This window comes from Ranitomeya imitator, chromosome 3, assembly GCF_032444005.1.
Source record: "Ranitomeya imitator isolate aRanImi1 chromosome 3, aRanImi1.pri, whole genome shotgun sequence".
In the NCBI taxonomy this organism is placed as follows: domain Eukaryota; kingdom Metazoa; phylum Chordata; class Amphibia; order Anura; family Dendrobatidae; genus Ranitomeya; species Ranitomeya imitator.
Window position 1 is genome coordinate 819611664 of NC_091284.1, and position 22334 is coordinate 819633997.

Consider the following 22334-nt stretch of genomic DNA (forward strand, 5'->3'; position numbering starts at 1 on the left):
TTGACGTACCATTAAAAAAAATGTATATCTTGATAGACCAGACTTTTACCGACTCGACAATACCAAATGTTTCTTTTTTTCTCTCTTCTTAATTTCTTTAATTTTAAAAGGTTGTGATTTCATTTTTATTTTTTTTATTTTATTTATTCTATTTTTTTTTTTAAACTTTTTTTTTAAAGTTTTTAACGTGTTTCTTGTTTCCATTAGATCACTTAAACCTAAGGATGTGCGCACCGGCAACTTGGGCATTTAAATTTCGCTTTTTGTGATTGACAGCAACATTTAAATGGTTAAACAGCAGCGATCTGAGCCTGCTCCGGCTGCAGCTGCTGCTACTGTTACAAGCAGAAGCCGGCTATGTAACACAGGAGTCGTTCACCCACCACAACCATAGGACATAAAGTCCCCCAGTAATAATACTGGTACTGGGATACCTGAATACATAAGGCCCAATTCATCATATTTGTTCTTTTAAGTCACTTTTTTTAATCTTGTGGTATTCGATGACATTTTTAGAGCCAAATTCTTAAAAGCAGTGCGCGCAGTTCCAGAATTTTTGCACAAAATCACGAATGCTCTGTATTTTTGTCTTTTACCTTTTAGTTGCGACTTTTTAGCACAAAAAGTGTCATGTCCCTCTAAAATATTGCAAAATGTGTGCAAAAAAATTACATAAACGTCACTAAAAGGGGGAAACTGGAGAATATTTGTGTGAAAATTTGGCATCTATTAAAAAGAAAAATGCAATTTATGAATTGGCTGCAAACGTCCGGAAAACAAACAATCTCGCTCACAATGGCAAATTTAAAAAAATGTACAAAGAAGAATTTAATTAAGGAAGAAATAAAAAAAGAATAAGGCACAAATGCAAAACAGGTGAAAAACACCAAATACCAGACAAAAAACAGGCGCAAACGCAATAATGTATCGGGTCCATTGTGAATAAAATGGAGTGAATACTGCATACCAGCTGGTCGCCTTCATCCTCATGGTACAGCAGGGGCTGCTTTAAGGGTCTGCGGATATAGGTGTTAGTGGTGGTGCCCTGGAAGTAAGTCGCGGCAAACTTTGCAAACTTATACTCGGAGAGGTCTTCTTCCTCCTCGTCTGGGAGAGGCAGAGCCTCATCTAAATCCTCCACCACCATTTCTCCTTGCACTCGTTCTAGATCCTGCGAGGAAGGAACAGATGAGATGAAATAAGAGCAGAAATCAGTAAAACCCAACGCGTTTTTCATGTTCTTAGAACCAAACAAGTGTACTGATAGGGTACAGACCACCTCAGACTTCATTATGTGCTCTGCCTCCACCCAAATGACGATGTGAAGGTCTCTCAACATCCACAATATTGGGGAAAACATTACACAGTACCTCAAAACCAGTGGGCGCCTGCCCCTCCTGCCCGGGCAGCGACGAGGTGGTACCAAGGAAGCCAAACATTTTGTCCACCATGTCAGAGTCATTGACTGGTTCGTTTCTGGCCTTTTCCATCTTATCCAGAAGTTCCTTCTTCCTTCGAGCTTCCTCTTTCTCCCTCACCTCCCGTTCCGCATCTTCACGGGCCAACTGGGCCAAACGCTCCTTGTCAGAAAAAAAGGATATCATGCAAGTGTTAATGGTGTCATTCATGTACCTAAGAGGCAGTATTATAGTAGTTATATTCTTGTACATAGGAGCAGTATTATAGTAGTTATATTCTTGTACATAGGAGCAGTGTTATAGTAGTTATATTCTTGTACATAGGAGCAGTATTATAGTAGTTATATTCTTCTACATAGGGAGCAGTATTATAGTAGTTATATTCTTGTACATAGGAGCAGTATTATAGTAGTTATATTCTTCTACATAGGGAGCAGTATTATAGTAGTTATATTCTTGTACATAGGGGCAGTATTATAGTAGTTATATTCTTCTACATAGGGAGCAGTATTATAGTAGTTATATTCTTGTACATAGGGGCAGTATTATAGTAGTTATATTCTTCTACATAGGGAGCAGTATTATAGTAGTTATATTCTTGTACATAGGAGCAGTATTATAGTAGTTATATTCTTGTACATAGGAGCAGTGTTATAGTAGTTATATTCTTGTACATAGGAGCAGTATTATAGTAGTTATATTCTTGTACATAGGAGCAGTATTATAGTAGTTATATTCTTGTATATAGAGGCAGTATTATAGTAGTTATATTCTTGTACATAGGGACAGTATTATAGTAGTTATATTCTTGTACGTACATAGGAGCAGTATTATAGTAGTTATATTCTTGTACATAGGAGCAGTATTATAGTAGTTATATTCTTGTATATAGAGGCAGTATTATAGTAGTTATATTCTTGTACATAGGAGCAGTATTATAGTAGTTATATTCCTGTACATAGGAGCAGTATTATAGTAGTTATATTCTTGTACATAGGGACATTATTATAGTAGTTATATTCTTGTACATAGGAGCAGTATTATAGTAGTTATATTCTTGTACATAGGAGCAGTATTATAGTAGTTATATTCTTGTACATAGGAGCAGTATTATAGTAGTTATATTCTTGTACATAGGAGCAGTATTATAGTAGTTATATTCTTGTATATAGAGGCAGTATTATAGTAGTTATATTCTTGTACATAGGGACAGTATTATAGTAGTTATATTCTTGTACGTACATAGGAGCAGTATTATAGTAGTTATATTCTTGTACATAGGAGCAGTATTATAGTAGTTATATTCTTGTATATAGAGGCAGTATTATAGTAGTTATATTCTTGTACATAGGAGCAGTATTATAGTAGTTATATTCTTGTACATAGGAGCAGTATTATAGTAGTTATATTCTTGTATATAGAGGCAGTATTATAGTAGTTATATTCTTGTATATAGAGGCAGTATTATAGTAGTTATATTCTTGTACATGGGGCAATATTATAGTAGTTATATTTTTGTACATAGGGAGCAGTATTATAGTAGTTATATTCTTGTACATAGGAGCAGTATTATAGTAGTTATATTATTGTACATAGGGGCAGTATTATAGTAGTTATATTCTTGTATATAGAGGCAGTATTATAGTAGTTATATTCTTGTACATAGGGGCAGTATTATAGTAGTTATATTCTTGTACATAGGAGCAGTATTATAGTAGTTATATTCTTGTACATAGGGACAGTGTTATAGTAGTTATATTCTTGTACATAGGGGCAGTATTATAGTAGTTATATTCTTGTACATAGGGGCAGTATTATAGTAGTTATATTCTTGTACATAGGAGCAGTATTATAGTAGTTATATTCTTGTACATAGGAGCAGTATTATAGTAGTTATATTCTTGTACATAGGGTGCAGTATTATAGTAGTTATATTCTTGTAGATAGGGGCAGTATTATAGTAGTTATATCCTTGTACATAGGGGCAGTGTTATAGTAGTTCTATTCTTGTACATAGGGGCAGTATTATAGTAGTTCTATTCTTGCACATAGCGGTAGTATTATAGTAGTTATATTCTTGTACATAGGGGCAGTATTATAGTAATTATATTCTTGTATATAGGGGCAGTATTATAGTAGTTATATTCTTGTACCTAGAGGGCAGTATTATAGTAGTTATATTCTTGTACATAGTGGTAGTATTATAGTAGTTATATTCTTGTACATAGGGGCAGTATTATAGTAGTTTTATTCTTGTACATAGGGGCAGTATTATAGTAGTTATATTCTTGTACATAGGGGCAGTATTATAGTAGTTATATCCTTGTACATAGGGGCAGTATTATAGTAGTTATATTCTTGTACATAGGGGCAGTATTATAGTAGTTATATTCTTGTACATAGGGGCAGTATTATAGTAGTTATATCCTTGTACATAGGGGCAGTATTATAGTAGTTATATTCTTGTACATAGTTGTAGTATTATAGTAGTTATATTCTTGTACATAGGGGCAGTATTATAGCAGTACATTCACACTTATTTTACATAGACAATCCCTGTGACTCTTTACTTGATGTTTCTTTTCTGCTTCCTGTTTTGCCTTCTTGGCACTCATCTCCTTCTTGAAACGCTCTTCTTCTGCAAGTCGCAGCTTCTCTGCTTCCAGTCGGCGTTGATACTAGTAAGGGAAAAAGAACGGTACTAAAGACAGGTCCTTTTATCCTCCACCTTATGTTTTATTACACATTTCTTTACACAGTACAGTCTATGTCATACCTCCCCTTTAAGACGCTTGTAAAGTCTTCGGGCGATCATTCCCCTAGAATAGGCCTGGATGGTATAAACTGCCCAAAGTCGGTGACGGAAAGCCCTTCGGACCAGGTATCCTCGACATCTTGCCTGGAAATGGCTAACCCGCTTGCGAACAATATGGTACTGCTGGTGGAGCCTCCGGGAGCGGTAGAGAGCCTGAAGCCTCAGAAATCCTATTTTCATCTGATACAAAGAGATGACACTATGCAATCAAGGCACAATTCATTATTGAATTCCGGGATTATTTTTTATTCTGATACTTTTTTCTCAAGTTTCCCACCATCCTCAAGACCTCTGATTGCTGTCAGTGGATGGAAATACCCCCCTCCTCCTCAGAGACTGAAAATCTATACAAATGCTTACACGATGCATTGTAACGAGCCATTCTTCTCTATCATTTGGATAGGGCATCGTTCATTAAGAATGGTTTTATTCATAGTCAACAAGCAGAATTCTTGATGCTGCATGTAAGGCTATGTGCCCACGTTCAGGACTTTTAGGGGTTTTTTTAGCGTTTTTTTCATCGGTTTTCCGCTGTATTTAGAATGCATTCCGCAATGTTTGTGCCCATGCTGCGTTTTTTTTCCGCGAAAAAAACGCATCGAGGAAAAAAACGCAGCATGTTCATTCATTTTGCAGAATTGATTTGCCACTATATTATTGTATTGGAAAGCTCCAGAAAAAAAAAAAAAAAAATCGAGAAAAATCTGCGAGAAAAACGCGCAAAAAACACGATAAAAATTCAAGCGGATTTCCTGCGCAAGGAGTCCAGTTTTGTTCAGGAAAATTCTGCAAACAATCCTGAATGTGGGCACATAGCCTAAATGTGATTTTTTTTTGCATGACTTGACTATGATTGCTCTCTGGGGTGGAATAAAACCCCCTATTAAAAGGGAAATTGAATGAATTTTCCTATGACCTGCGTCCTCCTCCACTATCTACTAGTGACCTTACCACTGTGTAGTTTCTCCTGCAGTTGTATCCTCTCCAATATCTCTGGATCAGGAGCACTGATTTTCTAATTTTTACGAAATTGGACCTAAAAATATAAAATATAACATGTCACAAAACGTACAAAGTCTGGGGTATCACTGACCTTACAGCAGTATACTTAACCCTTTCACCCCGAGCCTGTTTTCACCGTCCTGACCAGGCCAATTTTTACAATTCTGACCACTGTCACTTTATGAGATTATAACTCTGGAACGCTTCAACGGATCCCACTGATTCTGAGAGTTTTTTTGTGACATATTGTACTTTATGATAGTGGTAAAATTTCTTTGATATGACTTGTGTTTATTTTCGGAAAAAAACAGAAATTTGTCGAAAAATTTCGCAATTTTCAAACTTTTAATTTTTGTGCCCTTAAATCAGAGAAATATGTCACACAAAATAGTTATTAAATAACATTTCTCACATGTCTAATTTACATCAGCACTATTTTGGAAACAATTTTTTTTTTTTTGGTAGGAAGTTATAAGGGTGAAAAGTTGACCAGCGATTTATCATTTTTACAACAAAATTTGCAAAATCATTTTTTTAGGCACCACATCACATTTGAAGTAAGTTTGAGTAACCTATATGACAGAAAATTACCAAAAGTGACACCATTCTAAAAACTGCACCCCCTAAGGTACTCAAAACCACATTCAAGAAGTTTATTAACCTTGCAGGTGCTTCACAGGAATTTCTGGAATGTGGAAGGAAAAAATAAACATTTACTTTTCTTTCACAAATTTTTTCCTTTAGACCTAATTTGTTTTTACTTTTGCAAGGGTATCAGGAGACAATGGATGATACAATTTGTTGTGCAATTTCTCCTGAATACGCTGATACCTCATATGTGGGGGAAATCTACTGTTTGGGTGCATGGCAGAGCTCGGAAGTGAAGGAGCACCATTTCACTTTTTAATGTAAAATTTGCATAATTAGTGGACGCCATGTCACGTTTGGAGAGCCCCTGATGTGCCTAAACAGTGGAAACCCCCAACAAGTGACACCATTTTGGAAACTAGACCCCTTAGAGAACTTACCTCTGTGTATTGAGCACCTTGAACCCACAGGTGCTTCACAGAAGTTTAAAACGTAGAGCCGTTAAAATAAAAAAAAAAACAAATTTTTCCCAGATAAATCATTTTTAGCACCAAATTTTGCATTTTCATAAGGGTAACAGGAGAAATTGCTCCATGCCATTTGTTGTGCAATTTCTCATGAGTCCGCAGATACCCAGTGTGTGGAGGAAAACAACTGTTTGGGTGCACAGCAGGGCTGGGAACGAAAAGAGCGTCATTTGACTTTACAGAAATGTGTACTGCAACATTGCAATAAAATGCGATCAAGACATTATATCTACCCCAAAATGATATTAAGAAAACCTCAGCTCAGGGCACAAAAAAAAATAAGCCTTCACACAGCCGCAGATGGCGAAAATGGAGACACTACGGTCTCTGAAAACAGTGACATAAGTAAAAACATTTTAACTAACAAATTTTCCAATTTTTTTTTTTACCACTTAAATAAAAAAAAAACACCTATACATGTTTGGTATCTGCTTACTTATACAGACCTGAGTAATCATATTGCATTTAGTGAACATGGTGAATAAAAAAAAAAAACCAAAAAACAATTGTGGAATTGCACTTTTTTTGCATTTTTTTTCCCTTTTTCTAGTACACTATGTGGTAAAATCAAAGGTGTCATTCAAAAGTACAACTCATCCAGTAAAAAACAAGCCCTCATACGGCTATATTAACAAAAAAATAAAAACAGTTATGGCTCTGGGAAACAAGGGAACAAAAAACGAAATTGCAAAAATGGAAAATCACAAGGTGGTTAAGGGTTAAGCCAAGACCCACCCAAAAGTAGACTTTCCCTTCCATTCTGATTGGCCCTGGTGACTTAGGAGCCTTACTTGTCCTCCACACCAAAGTAGTATACATAGCACAAGGTATGAAGAGGGTCTGTTACGGTTTTTGGACAGATTTCATGGCCTTATTGCTCCGGCAAGCTCACCTGTCCTTGAAGCCCCGCACCACCTTCTGGATGAGGATGACCTTGTCTGTTATGGCTTTGTCTCTTTCGATTTCTAGTAGCATATCATGGTGATCCTGCAATAAAACAGCAGTTAGTATGTATGAACACATCCCAACACTTATCAAACTCTTGGGGGTTCTGGTTCATTTTAACAATGATGTAAAAATGCTTACTTTAAGCCCCAACATTTTCTTCTGAGAATTCCTAGCCCTCCATTTCCTCCCAAAAGCCCTCAGCCCTCCCGGTTTTGACCTTTTTTGACCGTTGTGTATTGACTTCTGTTCCTATGAACAGTATAAAAATACTAACCTAGCCCCACCACAATAAATATTGATGACTCAGGAAGAAATATTGCCCCTTCTAAAATACGTCCAAAAATTACTACCACCCCCTTACACAGCTTTCTGATGACTACTAATAGACTTCAGCAAAGACCTCAAAAATACAGTACATTATTCCACAGAAACACGTGCAAAGCTCTTGGCCTGACCCAGCCATGATGACTCCTCGCGGTTTATTTTTTTGCACATATTGATGTTATGTATTGTCCACCCAGCTGTTCTCTCCATTTCCTGGTGGGGAAACCTCAATTTCCTCCATGCGTTTCCTCCAGGACTGACATTTGCAGAGTCCCGATAAAAGACATACGAGGGAATTCTGAACTGGATGGAATTTCATAAAATGTTCTCAATGGATTGTATGGGGCCGGACAGCGAGAATGCGAGTGACAAGGACTTTCTAGGGAAGGAACCCTAAAGTCCTGTTCCGGAATTAAGTCTGATTAATGGATGTCATAGATCAGGGGTGTCAAACTGCATTCCTCGAGGGCCTCAAACCATGCGTGTTTTCAAGATTTCCTTAGCATTGCACAAGGTGCTGGAATCATTCTGTGCAGGTGATTAAATTATCACCTGTGCAACACCAGGAAATCCTGAAAACATGACCTGTTTGCAGCCCTCGAGAAATGCAGTTTGACACCTCTGTCATAGATGGTGAATTAAACAGGTGCCCCCCAGAGTGTCATAAATGCCTCATTCTAAGCCCTGGAATGATGCTCCTATATGGTACTGGAACGCCCGCCAGGGCCGTGGGGTACTCGGTACTGGGTCCGCTACTTAAAGGGGGATGTCACGGCGGCGGCGACCCAGTCTGTGGCCCTGGGCGCCCATGTAAAAGGGATTTGAATAAAGTTTGTGTTCGTGACACCACCTGTGGTATTCGGTCAGTGGGGACCGATGCTGCTTAAAGGGGTCCTCTGGGGTGATGTTATGGCAGCTAAGATGGTATAACTTCCCACAGGTGAAGTTGGGTCCCCAGGGCTCCCAGTGTGTAGTTGGAGATGGTGGGTAGTGTAGAAAGAAATGGAGGACACAGGTTTGCAGTCTGTTTACCTGGTTTACTGAAGACTTCAGGCTGCCACAGTCCAGGTTCCCGGATTACAGGTACAGGCAGGGTCCGGCCGGCTTGGAAGAGAGTTCAGAGTCCCCTTTACCAGGTGGAGTTGAAAGCCTTCCAACTAGTGGTGTGGTGTAGTCCCTTGCTGCCTGTGGCTTCTATCAAGGTCCTCGCAGTTCTCTCTGTCCTCCATAAAGGTGGGACACTAACCCATATGACAAGTCACTCGAGCCTTTTTACAGGGTCTCTATCAATCAGGCTCAATACGCCACTGTGTCTCCTGGGTATTAGGGTGGACAGGTGACATGCAGTCCAACTGTCCTGCCGGTTTCTGCTGTGCCTCCTAGAGTCTGGCACAACCTCGGTCTTCTGACTACCGGTATCTGTGCTCTGCCAGGGGATAGATCGCAGCTATTCTCCCCAGGTTTCACTCTCCTGTGCTTCACTCTCCTGCATGCTCACTAAACGCTGTTCTTCCTTCTGTATATCACTATCCAGGAGCTGCAGCACTTTCTCATGGCTGCACGGCCCCTCTGCTTCCTTCTCCTCTGTTTCTCTGACAGGAACTCACTACCTTTCACTCCAGACCAGAATATCTATTTAGGGGAGCCACTCATAAGCTGGATCAGAGCTCCCCCTTCTGGCCTGGAGTGTGAACATGTTGTATGTTTGTGTTTACCTGATAAAGAAGATCTTTCCTCGCTTCCAAGCGTGACATCACTCTCCCCGTGAGGAAAGCAATGCCACTGTAACAACCAGGACCCTGGGGTGTTAGAGTACCACTAGGATCTGGTCAGTGGCCACCCATCAGCCCAGTACACCTTAGTTTATATACTTGCAAATATTAGTTAGTTCTCCATTTCACATCTGGCCCCAGACTTGGTTCTTCACGTCATAGTAGCCCCAGGTATACACCATGTGAATACAGAGGTATAAAATCCAGCCCAGCGCCATACAATCTACATCACATTTTCTGGACTTGGCACCAGCTCAAAGGTATAGATAGTGATGGACATGGTTCACCATAAAAGACTTAGTGGTACCAGACCTTCTCCATTAATCCTGACACCAGACTTGACTCTGCATGTCATGGAGGCAGAAGATATATATCTTGATGTTACAGATGGTGACAGACATGACGTTCCTTTATAAAACCTGGTCCCACATCTACTTCTCTATCACATTTGGCACCAGACTTGACTCCATATGTCATTGTTGTACATGATGAAGAGATCAAAGGTCTAGATGGTGACGGACATGATGCACTATATAAAACCTAGTGGTACCAGATGTCCTCCATTACTCCTGGCACCAGACTTTACTTTGTATGTCATGGAGGCAGCCGATATAGATCCCGATGTTACAGATGGTGACAGACATGACGTTCCTTTATAAAACCTGGTCCCACACCTTCTTCTCTATCACATTTGTCTCCAGTCTTGGCTCCGCACTTCATAGTAAGTGTTATGATAAGGCAATTCAGTACCACAATGGACATAGAAGCCAGAGCACATACAGTGACCTGACAATAACCCCAAAACATAGAACGAGCTCTGAGACGTGGAAACTCTGCTGACCGCAATCCCTAATCCTCTCCAACATACAATAGAGGCAGCTGTGGATTGCGCCTAACGCTCCCTATGCAACTCGGCACAGCCTGAGAAACTAGCTAGCATGAAGATAGAAAATAAGCCTACCTTGCCTCAAGGAAATACCCCAAAGGAAAAGGCAGCCCCCACATATAATGACTGTGAGTTAAGATGAAAAGACAAACGTAGAGATGAAATAGATTTAGCAAAGTGAGGCCCGACTTTTTGAACAGAGCGAGGATAGGAAAGGTAACTTTGCGGTCAACACAAAACTCTACAAACAACCACGCAAAAGGGGGCAAAAAGACCCTCCGTACCGAACTAACGGCACAGAGGTACACCCTCTGCGTCCCAGAGCTTCCAGCAAGCAAGAAAAAACAAAAACGCAAGCTGGACAGGAAAAAAACAGCAAACAAAATAACAACAGCGGAACTTAGCTATGCAGAGCAGCAGGCCACAGGAACGATCCAGGAGGAAGCAAGTCCTATACTAGAACATTGACTGGAGGCCAGGATCAGAGCACCAGGTGGAGTTAAATAGAGCAGCACCTAACGACTTCACCACATCACCTGAGGAAGGAAACTCAGAAGCCGCAGTACCACTCTCCTCCACCAACGGAAGCTCACAGAGAGAATCAGCCGAAGTACCACTTGTGACCACAGGAGGGAGCTCTGCCACAGAATTCACAACAGTACCCCCCCCTTGAGGAGGGGTCACCAAACCCTCACCAGAGCCCCCAGGACGACCAGGATGAGCCATATGAAAGGCACGAACAAGATCGGGAGCATGGACATCAGAGGCAAAGACCCAGGAATTATCTTCCTGAGCATACCCCTTCCACTTAACCAGATACTGGAGTTTCCGTCTCGAAACACGAGAATCCAAAATCTTCTCCACAATATACTCCAACTCCCCCTCCACCAAAACCGGGGCAGGAGGATCAACAGATGGAACCATAGGTGCCACGTATCTCCGCAACAATGACCTATGGAAAACGTTATGGATGGAAAAAGAATCTGGAAGGGTCAAACGAAAAGACACAGGATTAAGAACCTCAGAAATCCTGAAACTAGGCTTAAATTTAGGAGAGGAAACCTTCATAGGAATATGACGAGATGACAACCAAACCAAATCCCCAACACGAAGTCGGGGACCCACACAGCGTCTGCGATTAGCAAAACGTTGAGCCTTCTCCTGGGACAAGGTCGAATTGTCCACTACATGAGTCCAGATCTGCTGCAACCTGTCCACCACAGTATCCACACCAGGACAGTCCCAAGACTCAACCTGCCCTGAAGAGAAACGAGGATGGAACCCAGAGTTGCAGAAAAACGGCGAAACCAAGGTAGCCGAGCTAGCCCGATTATTAAGGGCGAACTCAGCCAAAGGCAAAAAGGACACCCAGTCATCCTGATCAGCAGAAACAAAGCATCTCAGATATGTTTCCAAAGTCTGATTGGTTCGTTCGGTCTGGCCATTAGTCTGAGGATGGAAAGCCGAGGAAAAAGACAAGTCAATGCCCATCCTAGCACAAAAGGCTCGCCAAAACCCTGAAACAAACTAGGAACCTCTGTCAGAAACGATATGCCATGTAAACGAACCACATGCTGGAAGAACAATGGCACCAAATCAGAGGAGGAAGGTAATTTAGACAAGGGTACCAAATGGACCATCTTAGAGAAGCGATCACAAACCACCCAAATGACTGACATTTTTTGAGAGACGGGAAGATCTGAAATAAAATCCATAGAGATATGTGTCCAAGGCCTCTTCGGGACCGGCAAGGGCAAAAGCAACCCACTGGCACGAGAACAGCAGGGCTTAACCCGAGCACAAATCCCACAGGACTGCACAAAAGAACGCACATCCCGTGACAGAGATGGCCACCAAAAGGATCTAGCCACTAACTCTCTGGTACCAAAGATTCCAGGATGACCAGCCAACACCGAACAATGAACCTCAGAGATAACTCTATTCGTCCACCTATCAGGGACAAACAGTTTCTCCGCTGGGCAACGATCAGGTTTATTAGCCTGAAAGTTTTGCAGCACCCGCCGCAAATCAGGGGAGATGGCAGACACAATTACTCCCTCTTTGAGAATACCCGCCGGCTCAGATAAACCCGGAGAGTCGGGCACAAAACTCCTAGACAGGGCATCCGCCTTCACATTTTTAGAGCCCGGAAGGTATGAAACCACAAAGTCGAAACGGGAGAAAAACAGCGACCAGCAAGCCTGTCTAGGATTCAACCGTTTGGCAGACTCGAGATAAGTCAAGTTCTTATGATCAGTCAAGACCACCACGCGATGCTTAGCTCCTTCAAGCCAATGACGCCACTCCTCGAATGCCCACTTCATGGCCAGCAACTCTCGATTGCCAACATCATAATTTCGCTCAGCAGGCGAAAACTTCCTGGGAAAGAAGGCGCATGGTTTCATCACCGAGCAATCAGAACTTCTCTGCGACAAAACAGCCCCCGCTCCAATTTCAGAAGCATCAACCTCGACCTGGAACGGAAGCGAAACATCTGGCTGACATAACACAGGGGCAGAAGAAAAACGACGCTTCAACTCTTGAAAAGCTTCCACAGCAGCAGAAGACCAATTGACCACATCAGCACCCTTCTTGGTCAAATTGGTCAATGGTTTAGCAATACTAGAAAAATTGCAGATGAAGCGACGATAAAAATTAGCAAAGCCCAGGAACTTTTGCAGACTCTTCAGAGAAGTCGGCTCAGTCCAATCATGGATGGCCTGGACCTTAATAGGATCCATCTCGATAGTAGAAGGGGAAAAAATGAACCCCAAAAATGAAACCTTCTGAACACCAAAGAGACACTTTGATCCCTTCACAAACAAAGAATTAACACGCAGGACCTGAAACACCGTTCTGACCTGCTTCACATGAGACTCCCAATCATCCGAGAAGACCAAAATATCATCCAAGTACACAATCAGGAATTTATCCAGGTACTCTCGGAAGATGTCATGCATAAAGGACTGAAACACTGATGGAGCATTGGCAAGTCCGAATGGCATAACTAGGTATTCAAAATGGCCCTCGGGCGTGTTAAATGCAGTTTTCCATTCATCGCCTCGCTTTATACGCACAAGATTATATGCACCACGAAGATCTATCTTGGTGAACCAACTAGCCCCCTTAATCCGAGCAAACAAATCAGATAACAGCGGCAAGGGGTACTGAAATTTGACCGTGATCTTATTTAGAAGGCGGTAATCTATACCAGGTCTCAGCGAACCATCCTTCTTGGCCACAAAAAAGAACCCCGCTCCCAATGGCGACGATGACGGGCGAATGTGCCCCTTCTCAAAGGACTCCTTCACGTAACTCCGCATAGCGGCGTGCTCAGGTACAGATAAATTAAACAGTCGCCCTTTTGGAAATTTACTACCAGGAATCAAATCGATAGCACAATCACAATCCCTATGCGGAGGTAGGGCATTGGACTTGGGCTCATCGAATACATCCCGGTAATCAGACAAGAACTCTGGGACCTCAGAAGGGGTGGATGATGAAATAGACAGGAATGGAACATCACCATGTACCCCCTGACAGCCCCAGCTGGACACAGACATGGATTTCCAATCTAATACTGGATTATGGACCTGTAGCCATGGCAACCCCAACACGACCACATCATGCAGATTATGCAACACCAGAAAGCGAATATCCTCCTCATGTGCAGGAGCCATGAACATGGTCAGCTGGGTCCAATACTGAGGCTTATTCTTGGCCAAAGGCGTAGCATCAATTCCTCTCAGTGGAATAGGACACTGCAAGGGCTCCAAGAAAAACCCACAACGCCTGGCATACTCCAAGTCCATCAAATTCAGGGCAGCGCCTGAATCCACAAATGCCATGACAGAATAGGATGACAAAGAGCAGATCAAAGTAACGGACAAAAGAAATTTTGACTGTACTGTACCAATGGTGGCAGACCTAGCGAACCGCTTAGTGCGCTTAGGACAATCGGAGATAGCATGAGTGGAATCACCACAGTAAAAACATAGCCCATTCCGACGTCTGTGTTCTTGCCGTTCAACTCTGGTCAAAGTCCTATCGCACTGCATAGGCTCAGGTTTATGCTCAGATAATACCGCCAAATGGTGCACAGATTTACGCTCACGCAAGCGTCGACCGATCTGAATGGCCAGAGACATAGACTCATTTAGGCCCGCAGGCATAGGAAATCCCACCATGACATCCTTAAGGGCTTCAGAGAGACCCTTTCTGAAAATAGCTGCGAGCGCACCTTCATTCCATTGAGTGAGCACGGACCACCTTCTAAATTTCTGACAGTAAATCTCAATCTCATCCGGACCCTGACACAGATCCAGCAAATTTTTCTCTGCCTGATCCACCGAATCAGGTTCATCGTACAGCAATCCGAGCGCCAGGAAAAACGCATCAATACTACTTAATGCAGGATCTCCTGGCGCAAGGGAAAATGCCCAGTCTTGAGGGTCGCCACTCAAAAAAGAAATAATAATTCTCACTTGTTGAACTGGGTCACCAGAGGAGCGAGGTTTCAAGGCCAGAAACAGTTTGCAATTATTTTTGAAATTCACAAACTTAGTTCTATCTCCAAAAAACAAATCAGGAATAGGAATTCTTGGTTCCAACATAGAATTCTGAACCACAAAGTCTTGAATATTTTGTACTCTTGCCGTGAGCTGATCTACACATGAAGACAGACCTTTAATGTCCATCGCTACACCTGTGTCCTGAACCACCCAAATGTCTAGGGGAAAAAAAAGGCAAAACACAGTGCAGAGAAAAAAAAATGGTCTCAGAACTTCTTTTTTCCCTCTATTGAGAATCATTAGTACTTTGGGCCTCCAGTACTGTTATGATAAGGCAATTCAGTACCACAATGGACATAGAAGCCAGAGCACATACAGTGACCTGACAATAACCCAAAAACATAGAACGAGCTCTGAGACGTGGAAACTCTGCTGACCGCAATCCCTAATCCTCTCCAACACACACTAGAGGCAGCTGTGGATTGCGCCTAACGCTCCCTATGCAACTCGGCACAGCCTGAGAAACTAGCTAGCATGAAGATAGAAAATAAGCCTACCTTGCCCCAAAGGAAAAGGCAGCCCCACATATAATGACTGTGAGTAAAGATGAAAAGACAAACGTAGAGATGAAATAGATTTAGCAAAGTGAGGCCCGACTTTCTGAACAGAGCGAGGATAGGAAAGGTAACTTTGCGGTCAACACAAAACCCTACAAACAACCACGCAAAAGGGGGCAAAAAGACCCTCCGTACCGAACTAACGGCACAGAGGTACACCCTCTACGTCCCAGAGCTTCCAGCAAGCAAGAAAAAACAAAAACGCAAGCTGGACAGGAAAAAAACAGCAAACAAAATAACAACAGCGGAACTTAGCTATGCAGAGCAGCAGGCCACAGGAACGATCGAGGAGGAAGCAAGTCCTATACTAGAACATTGACTGGAGGCCAGGATCAGAGCACCAGGTGGAGTTAAATAGAGCAGCACCTAACGACTTCACCACATCACCTGAGGAAGGAAACTCAGAAGCCGCAGTACCACTCTCCTCCACCAACGGAAGCTCACAGACAGAATCAGCCGAAGTACCACTTGTGACCACAGGAGGGAGCTCTGCCACAGAATTCACAACAAGTAAGGCCAGATATAGTTATTTATGTCACAGATGGTGTCCCCTATAAAACATGGTCCCAGATCGACTTCTGAATTAAAAATTGGGTCAGTCATTTTTGCAAATTTTGGATATTGGTTAGCATAGATGGGCGCATGAGCTGTCTGCTATTGCATGCGCTTGCCTGGTCACAAGTGATACACAATCAATGCATAGACTAATATTGGTCAGTGCACTATCCGTGTGCTGTCTTTTGTGCACTCCTGCAGAACCATGACCGAAAAGATGACCACTTGAACGTGGCCTTACATTTGGCACCAGACTTGGCATCAGCTACAGCGCTCAGTATTAGGAACGGTGATAGACATGGTGTAAAACCTTAGAACTGGTGCCAATTGTGAGTCAGTGACTGGTGTTACATTTTAAGGTTGTTGTATGCTCCCCCAGGATGTGCACAGAGGCGTATTGAGGCAATGAGAGTGCATTGCAGTCACAGACATAGCTGTGGTTGCATTGCAGACTAAAGTGAGCATAGGTCTTGGACATGCTAGTTGTCCAAGGCAGATTGAGGGAAAACCTGCTCTGGGCTTTTGTGTTTGAAACAGACTACAGATGGTAGTGTTGCTAGTTGCTAGTCAAAAACCCGTAGTATAGGGTTTGGGTGTGTCAGGCTCAGAGTCAGTGTGGTCTTGGCAGGAGTACAGAGCAGAAGGCTCTGCAGCACTCCACCTGTGTGAGGCAACACAGGCCAGCAGAGCCAAACAGCCAAGGAAGCTGAGAAGCCTGGCACCCAAAGTGTACACAGTGGTGCAGTCGCCCACGGTAACTGGTCAGAGAAGGACTGTCATGTTTAGTGACTGTAAACTGGAGGATATGATTCCCAGCTTCGATCTGGAGGATATCGTGTGCTGTGTAGTGCTGTGAATAGAACATTGACACGGCGATGCAGTCGCCCACGGCAAGTAGTCATGAAGGTGGAATGGCATGTTTAGTGACTGTAATCCAGAGGATATGTGCCCAGCTGCGTACCAGAGGTGCTTTGTTTTTTTGAGTTGAACATTAAAGAGACATTTTGCTTTGAACTGTGCTACCGCTGCACTACACAATCTACTTCCCCATTTTACACTTGGCACCAGGCTTGGCTCCACATGTCATGGTGGCACCAGATATCTGTTAGAAATGGTGACTGATAAGGCATTTCACCTTAGATCTTCGTCTTTTTCCACGTGGCACCAGATATTGCTCCCCAAGCCAAGGTATTACCAGATCTCTATGTTAGAAAGAGTCACATAATTGGATCTGGTGTCAGATGTATGCCTGTATTTTACACTTGGCACCAGACATGGCTCTGGATGTCTGGATGTCATAGTACCACCAGATATAGATCTCAATGTTACAGACGGTGACAGAAAAGGAGCCACACTTAAATCAGGTGATGTATCTATGTCTCCATTTTAGATTTGGCACCAGACTAGTCTTCTTCTTGTTACAGATGGTGACACACAAGGTGCACCACAAAAAAACCTGGTGCCTGATGACCTTGTCCATTTTACACTTGGCACCAGTCTTGTCTCAGTATGTCATAGTGGCACCAGATACAGATCTGTTACAAGTGGCGACAGACCTGGATCCAAATCTTCTTCTCCATTACATTTGACTTAGCGTGTCGAAGTAGCACCAGATATAGATCTTTCTGTTCCAGATGGTGTCAGACATAGTGTCCCCCTGGTGCCAAACTACTTCCCCAGCATAAATTTGGAGAGAGACTTAGGGTACCGTCACACTATACGATTTACCTACGATCACGACCAGCGATATGACCTCCATGCTACAGCTGGGGACAGACATGAGGGTCCCGATTCATCATTTTCATCTTTTTCGTAAGTCTTTTTTTTTTCTTTTTTTGTGTTGTGTCATTCGCTGATGGATGTGCAAAGTTTTTAAGAGTGGTTCATAAATTTTGCGCAAAATAAAAAATGCTCTATATTTTTGTTTCCAACCTTGAAGAACAAAGTCGCCTGTTCAGCTAAAACATTGCAAATTTGCAGCCACAAAAAAAAGGTAAAAATTTTCCAACTAAAAGTTGCAATCGATGAATAAGCCCAAAACTTTTAAGAAACTCTAAACCTTGCCCACAATGACGAACATAAAGAGAGAAAAACAAAACAGGAGAAAATAAATAAAAATGCGCAAAAATAAGACGTAAATGAAAAACAGGCGAAAAACACCAAAAATTAGAAGAAAATAAGGAATCAGGTCCGAAGTTTTATCCTAAACTATATCCTAAACCCATCACTGAACACTGTGCTTGATACCTTTAGGAAAATCTTGGTTTTTCCAATTTGCCAGTCATCATCCTTGCCCAGCACACACTCCGCTATGCGCTGACAAGTCCCTCGCAGATCCCCCTATAAAAAAAAACACAAAAAAATTCAACATATTTCTGTTTATGAATTTTTTTTATTATTGTATCTTTTTGGATTTGCTAAAAGTGGGGAGGTGCAGGATAAGATAGACTTCTCCCGTCTGCAAGATATCCATATGTGTCAGCGAGGACTATATATACATATTACCTGTTTGTACGCAGGCTTCACCCCCGGCATTAACACTCGGTACCGGTCCACAAACTCCACAAAGGTGTAGCGTATGGGATATCCAGCCCTGCGGATCCGGATGGTCTCCATCATTCCAGAGTATCTCAGCTGACGGATGCACAGCTCTCTGTCAAACAACTGCCGATCAGGAAACAGAGGAAGTCAATATGGATGATACTACAGCATCCACATGTGCCATCACCCAACTTTCCTAAAATCCAGAAGATCTATAGCACATGTTTAACACCCCAGTTAATCGGTTGTTACAGTGGTATTGCCTTCCTTACGGGGAGGGTGATAACATACTTGGAAGTGAGGAAGGATCCTTTTAATAGGTGTTCAGCACATGTAACACTGTTCTGACTCCAGGACAGAAGGGGGGCGCTCGAGACCCAGATTCAGGGGAACTTCCCTAGATATTCTGGAGAAGTTAGTAGTCAGATTGTGAGAGGAGAGTGAGGAGAGAGGAAGCAGACAGAGATGGTCTGAGAGAGGATAGGTTGGGCCGTGCAGACGAGTGGTTCTGCAGCTCCTGGGAAGGAAAGAGAAAGGCAGAGCAGTCTGTAGGAGACTGAAAGGGAAGAGAAGCAAAGGAGAGTAAAGAGCTGGAGGGAAGCTGCGACTGAGCTTCCTTTATGCTGAAGCGCAGAATACCGGTAGCCGGAAGACCGAGGTTGTGGCGGTAACATTATGCCCCACGGCAGAAACCGTCGGACAGAAGGATTTCAAGTCACCTGTCCACCAATAACACCCGAAGGCACAGTAGCACATAGAGCCCGGGTCATAAATAATTAGAGATCCTGTAAAAAGGCTTGCATCACCTGCCATGCGGGTAGTGTCCTACCTAAAGGGGGACAGAGAGAAAGTGAGGACCTTGTGTGAGGCCTTAGGCAGCAAGGGACTACAACACAGCGCAGCAAGGAAGGCTTCCAACCCCACTTGGCCAGGGGGATTCCTGAATCGCTTCCAAGCCGGCCGGACCACACCAGCACCCGTGATCCGCACCCTGAACTGTGGCTGTCTTACACCAGTAAAGAGGTAAAGAGACTGCAACTTTGTGTCCTCTGATTCTTTCTACACCACCTACCACCTGTCCCTACTACATCGGGACCCCGGGGACCCAGCTTCACCTGTAGGCAGCCATACCATCCCTGCTGCCATAACATCACCCCAGTGGACCAGCAGCGTCGGTCATCCCTGACCGAATACCACAGGTGGCGTCACAAACATTTCTTATTCTATAAATAACCCCTTTAAAGACCTTCCTTTTAACTTGTATGTCCAGGACCACGGACCGGGTCGCTGCCACCGTGACCACCCCTTCAACTACCACCGGACCAGGTACTGAATAACCCCTATGCCCAGTCAGGCGCTCCACATCATTGCTGAAACAGTGACTACAGATACTGGAAAAGATGGCTGAGACCTGTATCGTAATAGAGGCCACACAGCTTTTCCAGGAACAGAGGGAAATAAAAAAAATAGAATATTTATTGGGGGCTTGCTTGTGTTTGAGGTGAATACCCCACCATAGCGGAGAGGAGGACGCCCCCCAATATTATTACACTGCTAGGAATCTACAGGCATTACCAAGGGACTGATGGCAGAATCTGCCCACTACTGCCGAAAGTCATCACCAAACATCCACCAGGAGGCGCCCATGTCACCAATATGTACAGATGAAGCAGAGCATTGTCCTGTTCCCCGAGTGTCAGTGTCATTATCCTGTCCCCAGAGTGTCAGTGTCATTATCCTGTACCCCAAGTGTCAGTGTCATTATCCTGTCCCCAGAGTGTCAGTGTCATTATCCTGTACCCCGAGTGTCAGTGTCATTATCCTGTACCCCGAGTGTCAGTGTCATTATCCTGTACCCCGAGTGTCAGTGTCATTATCCTGTACCCCGAGTGTCAGCGTCATTATCCTGTACCCCGAGTGTCAGCGTCATTATCCTGTACCCCGAGTGTCAGTGTCATTATCCTGTACCCCGAGTGTCAGTGTCATTATCCTGTACCCCGAGTGTCAGTGTCATTATCCTGTACCCCGAGTGTCAGTGTCATTATCCTGTACCCCGAGTGTCAGTGTCATTATCCCGTACCCCGAGTGTCAGTGTCATTATCCTGTACCCCGAGTGTCAGTGTCATTATCCTGTACCCCGAGTGTTAGTGTCATTATCCTGTACCCCGAGTGTCAGCGTCATTATCCTGTCCCCCGAGTGTCAGTGTCATTATCCTGTACCCCGAGTGTCAGTGTCATTATCCTGTACCCCGAGTGTCAGTGTCATTATCCCGTACCCCGAGTGTCAGTGTCATTATCCTGTACCCCGAGTGTCAGTGTCATTATCCTGTACCCCGAGTGTCAGTGTCATTATCCTGTACCCCGAGTGTCAGTGTCATTATCCTGTACCCCGAGTGTTAGTGTCATTATCCCGTACCCCGAGTGTCAGCGTCATTATCCTGTCCCCCGAGTGTCAGTGTCATTATCCTGTACCCCAAGTGTCAGTGTCATTATCCTGTACCCCGAGTGTCAGTGCTATTATCCTGTACCCCGAGTGTCAGTGTCATTATCCTGTACCCCGAGTGTCAGTGTCATTATCCTGTACCCCGAGTGTCAGTGTCATTATCCTGTACCCCGAGTGTCAGCGTCATTATCCTGTACCCCGAGTGTCAGTGTCATTATCCTGTACCCCAAGTGTCAGTGTCATTATCCTGTACCCCAAGTGTCAGTGTCATTATCCTGTACCCCGAGTGTCAGCGTCATTATCCTGTACCCCGAGTGTCAGCGTCATTATCCTGTCCCCCGAGTGTCAGCGTCATTATCCTGTACCCCGAGTGTCAGTGTCATTATCCTGTACCCCAAGTGTCAGTGTCATTATCCTGTACCCCAAGTGTCAGCGTCATTATCCTGTACCCCGAGTGTCAGCGTCATTATCCTGTACCCCGAGTGTCAGTGTCATTATCCTGTCCCCCGAGTGTCAGTGTCATTATCCTGTACCCCGAGTGTCAGTGTCATTATCCTGTCCCCAAAGTGTCAGTGTCATTATCCTGTACCCCAAGTGTCAGTGTCATTATCCTGTACCCCGAGTGTCAGTGTCATTATCCTGTACCCCGAGTGTCAGTGTCATTATCCTGTACCCTGAGTGTCAGTATCATTATCCTGTACCCCAAGTGTCAGTGTCATTATCCTGTACCCCGAGTGTCAGTGTCATTATCCTGTACCCTGAGTGTCAGTATCATTATCCTGTACCTCGAGTGTCAGCGTCATTATCCTGTACCCCGAGTGTCAGCGTCATTATCCTGTACCCCGAGTGTCAGTGTCATTATCCTGTACCCCGAGTGTCAGTGTCATTATCCTGTACCCCGAGTGTTAGTGTCATTATCCTGTACCCCGAGTGTCAGTGTCATTATCCTGTACCCCGAGTGTCAGTGTCATTATCCTGTACCCCGAGTGTCAGTGTCATTATCCTGTACCCCGAGTGTCAGTGTCATTATCCCGTACCCCGAGTGTCAGTGTCATTATCCTGTACCCCGAGTGTCAGTGTCATTATCCTGTACCCCGAGTGTCAGTGTCATTATCCTGTACCCCGAGTGTCAGTGTCATTATCCTGTACCCCGAGTGTTAGTGTCATTATCCCGTACCCCGAGTGTCAGCGTCATTATCCTGTCCCCCGAGTGTCAGTGTCATTATCCTGTACCCCAAGTGTCAGTGTCATTATCCTGTACCCCGAGTGTCAGTGCTATTATCCTGTACCCCGAGTGTCAGTGTCATTATCCTGTACCCCGAGTGTCAGTGTCATTATCCTGTACCCCGAGTGTCAGTGTCATTATCCTGTACCCCGAGTGTCAGCG

At 43.6% G+C, this 22334-nt stretch overlaps 1 protein-coding gene across 1 annotated transcript in view; it reads right to left on the reverse strand.

Annotated features, from left to right (window-relative positions):
• The window catches only part of MYO7A (myosin VIIA), a 315688-nt gene that overhangs the window by 57711 nt on the left and 235643 nt on the right, over positions 1-22334 (reverse strand). Inside the window, exons 18-25 of the mRNA XM_069759369.1 lie at positions 18469-18627; positions 18211-18303; positions 7243-7337; positions 5185-5269; positions 4195-4413; positions 3989-4096; positions 1371-1580; positions 968-1171 (exon numbers count right to left, since the gene is read on the reverse strand). Of these exons, the coding sequence (XP_069615470.1) occupies positions 968-1171; positions 1371-1580; positions 3989-4096; positions 4195-4413; positions 5185-5269; positions 7243-7337; positions 18211-18303; positions 18469-18627 (1173 nt within the window). The remainder of the gene's footprint in view (positions 1-967; positions 1172-1370; positions 1581-3988; positions 4097-4194; positions 4414-5184; positions 5270-7242; positions 7338-18210; positions 18304-18468; positions 18628-22334) is intronic.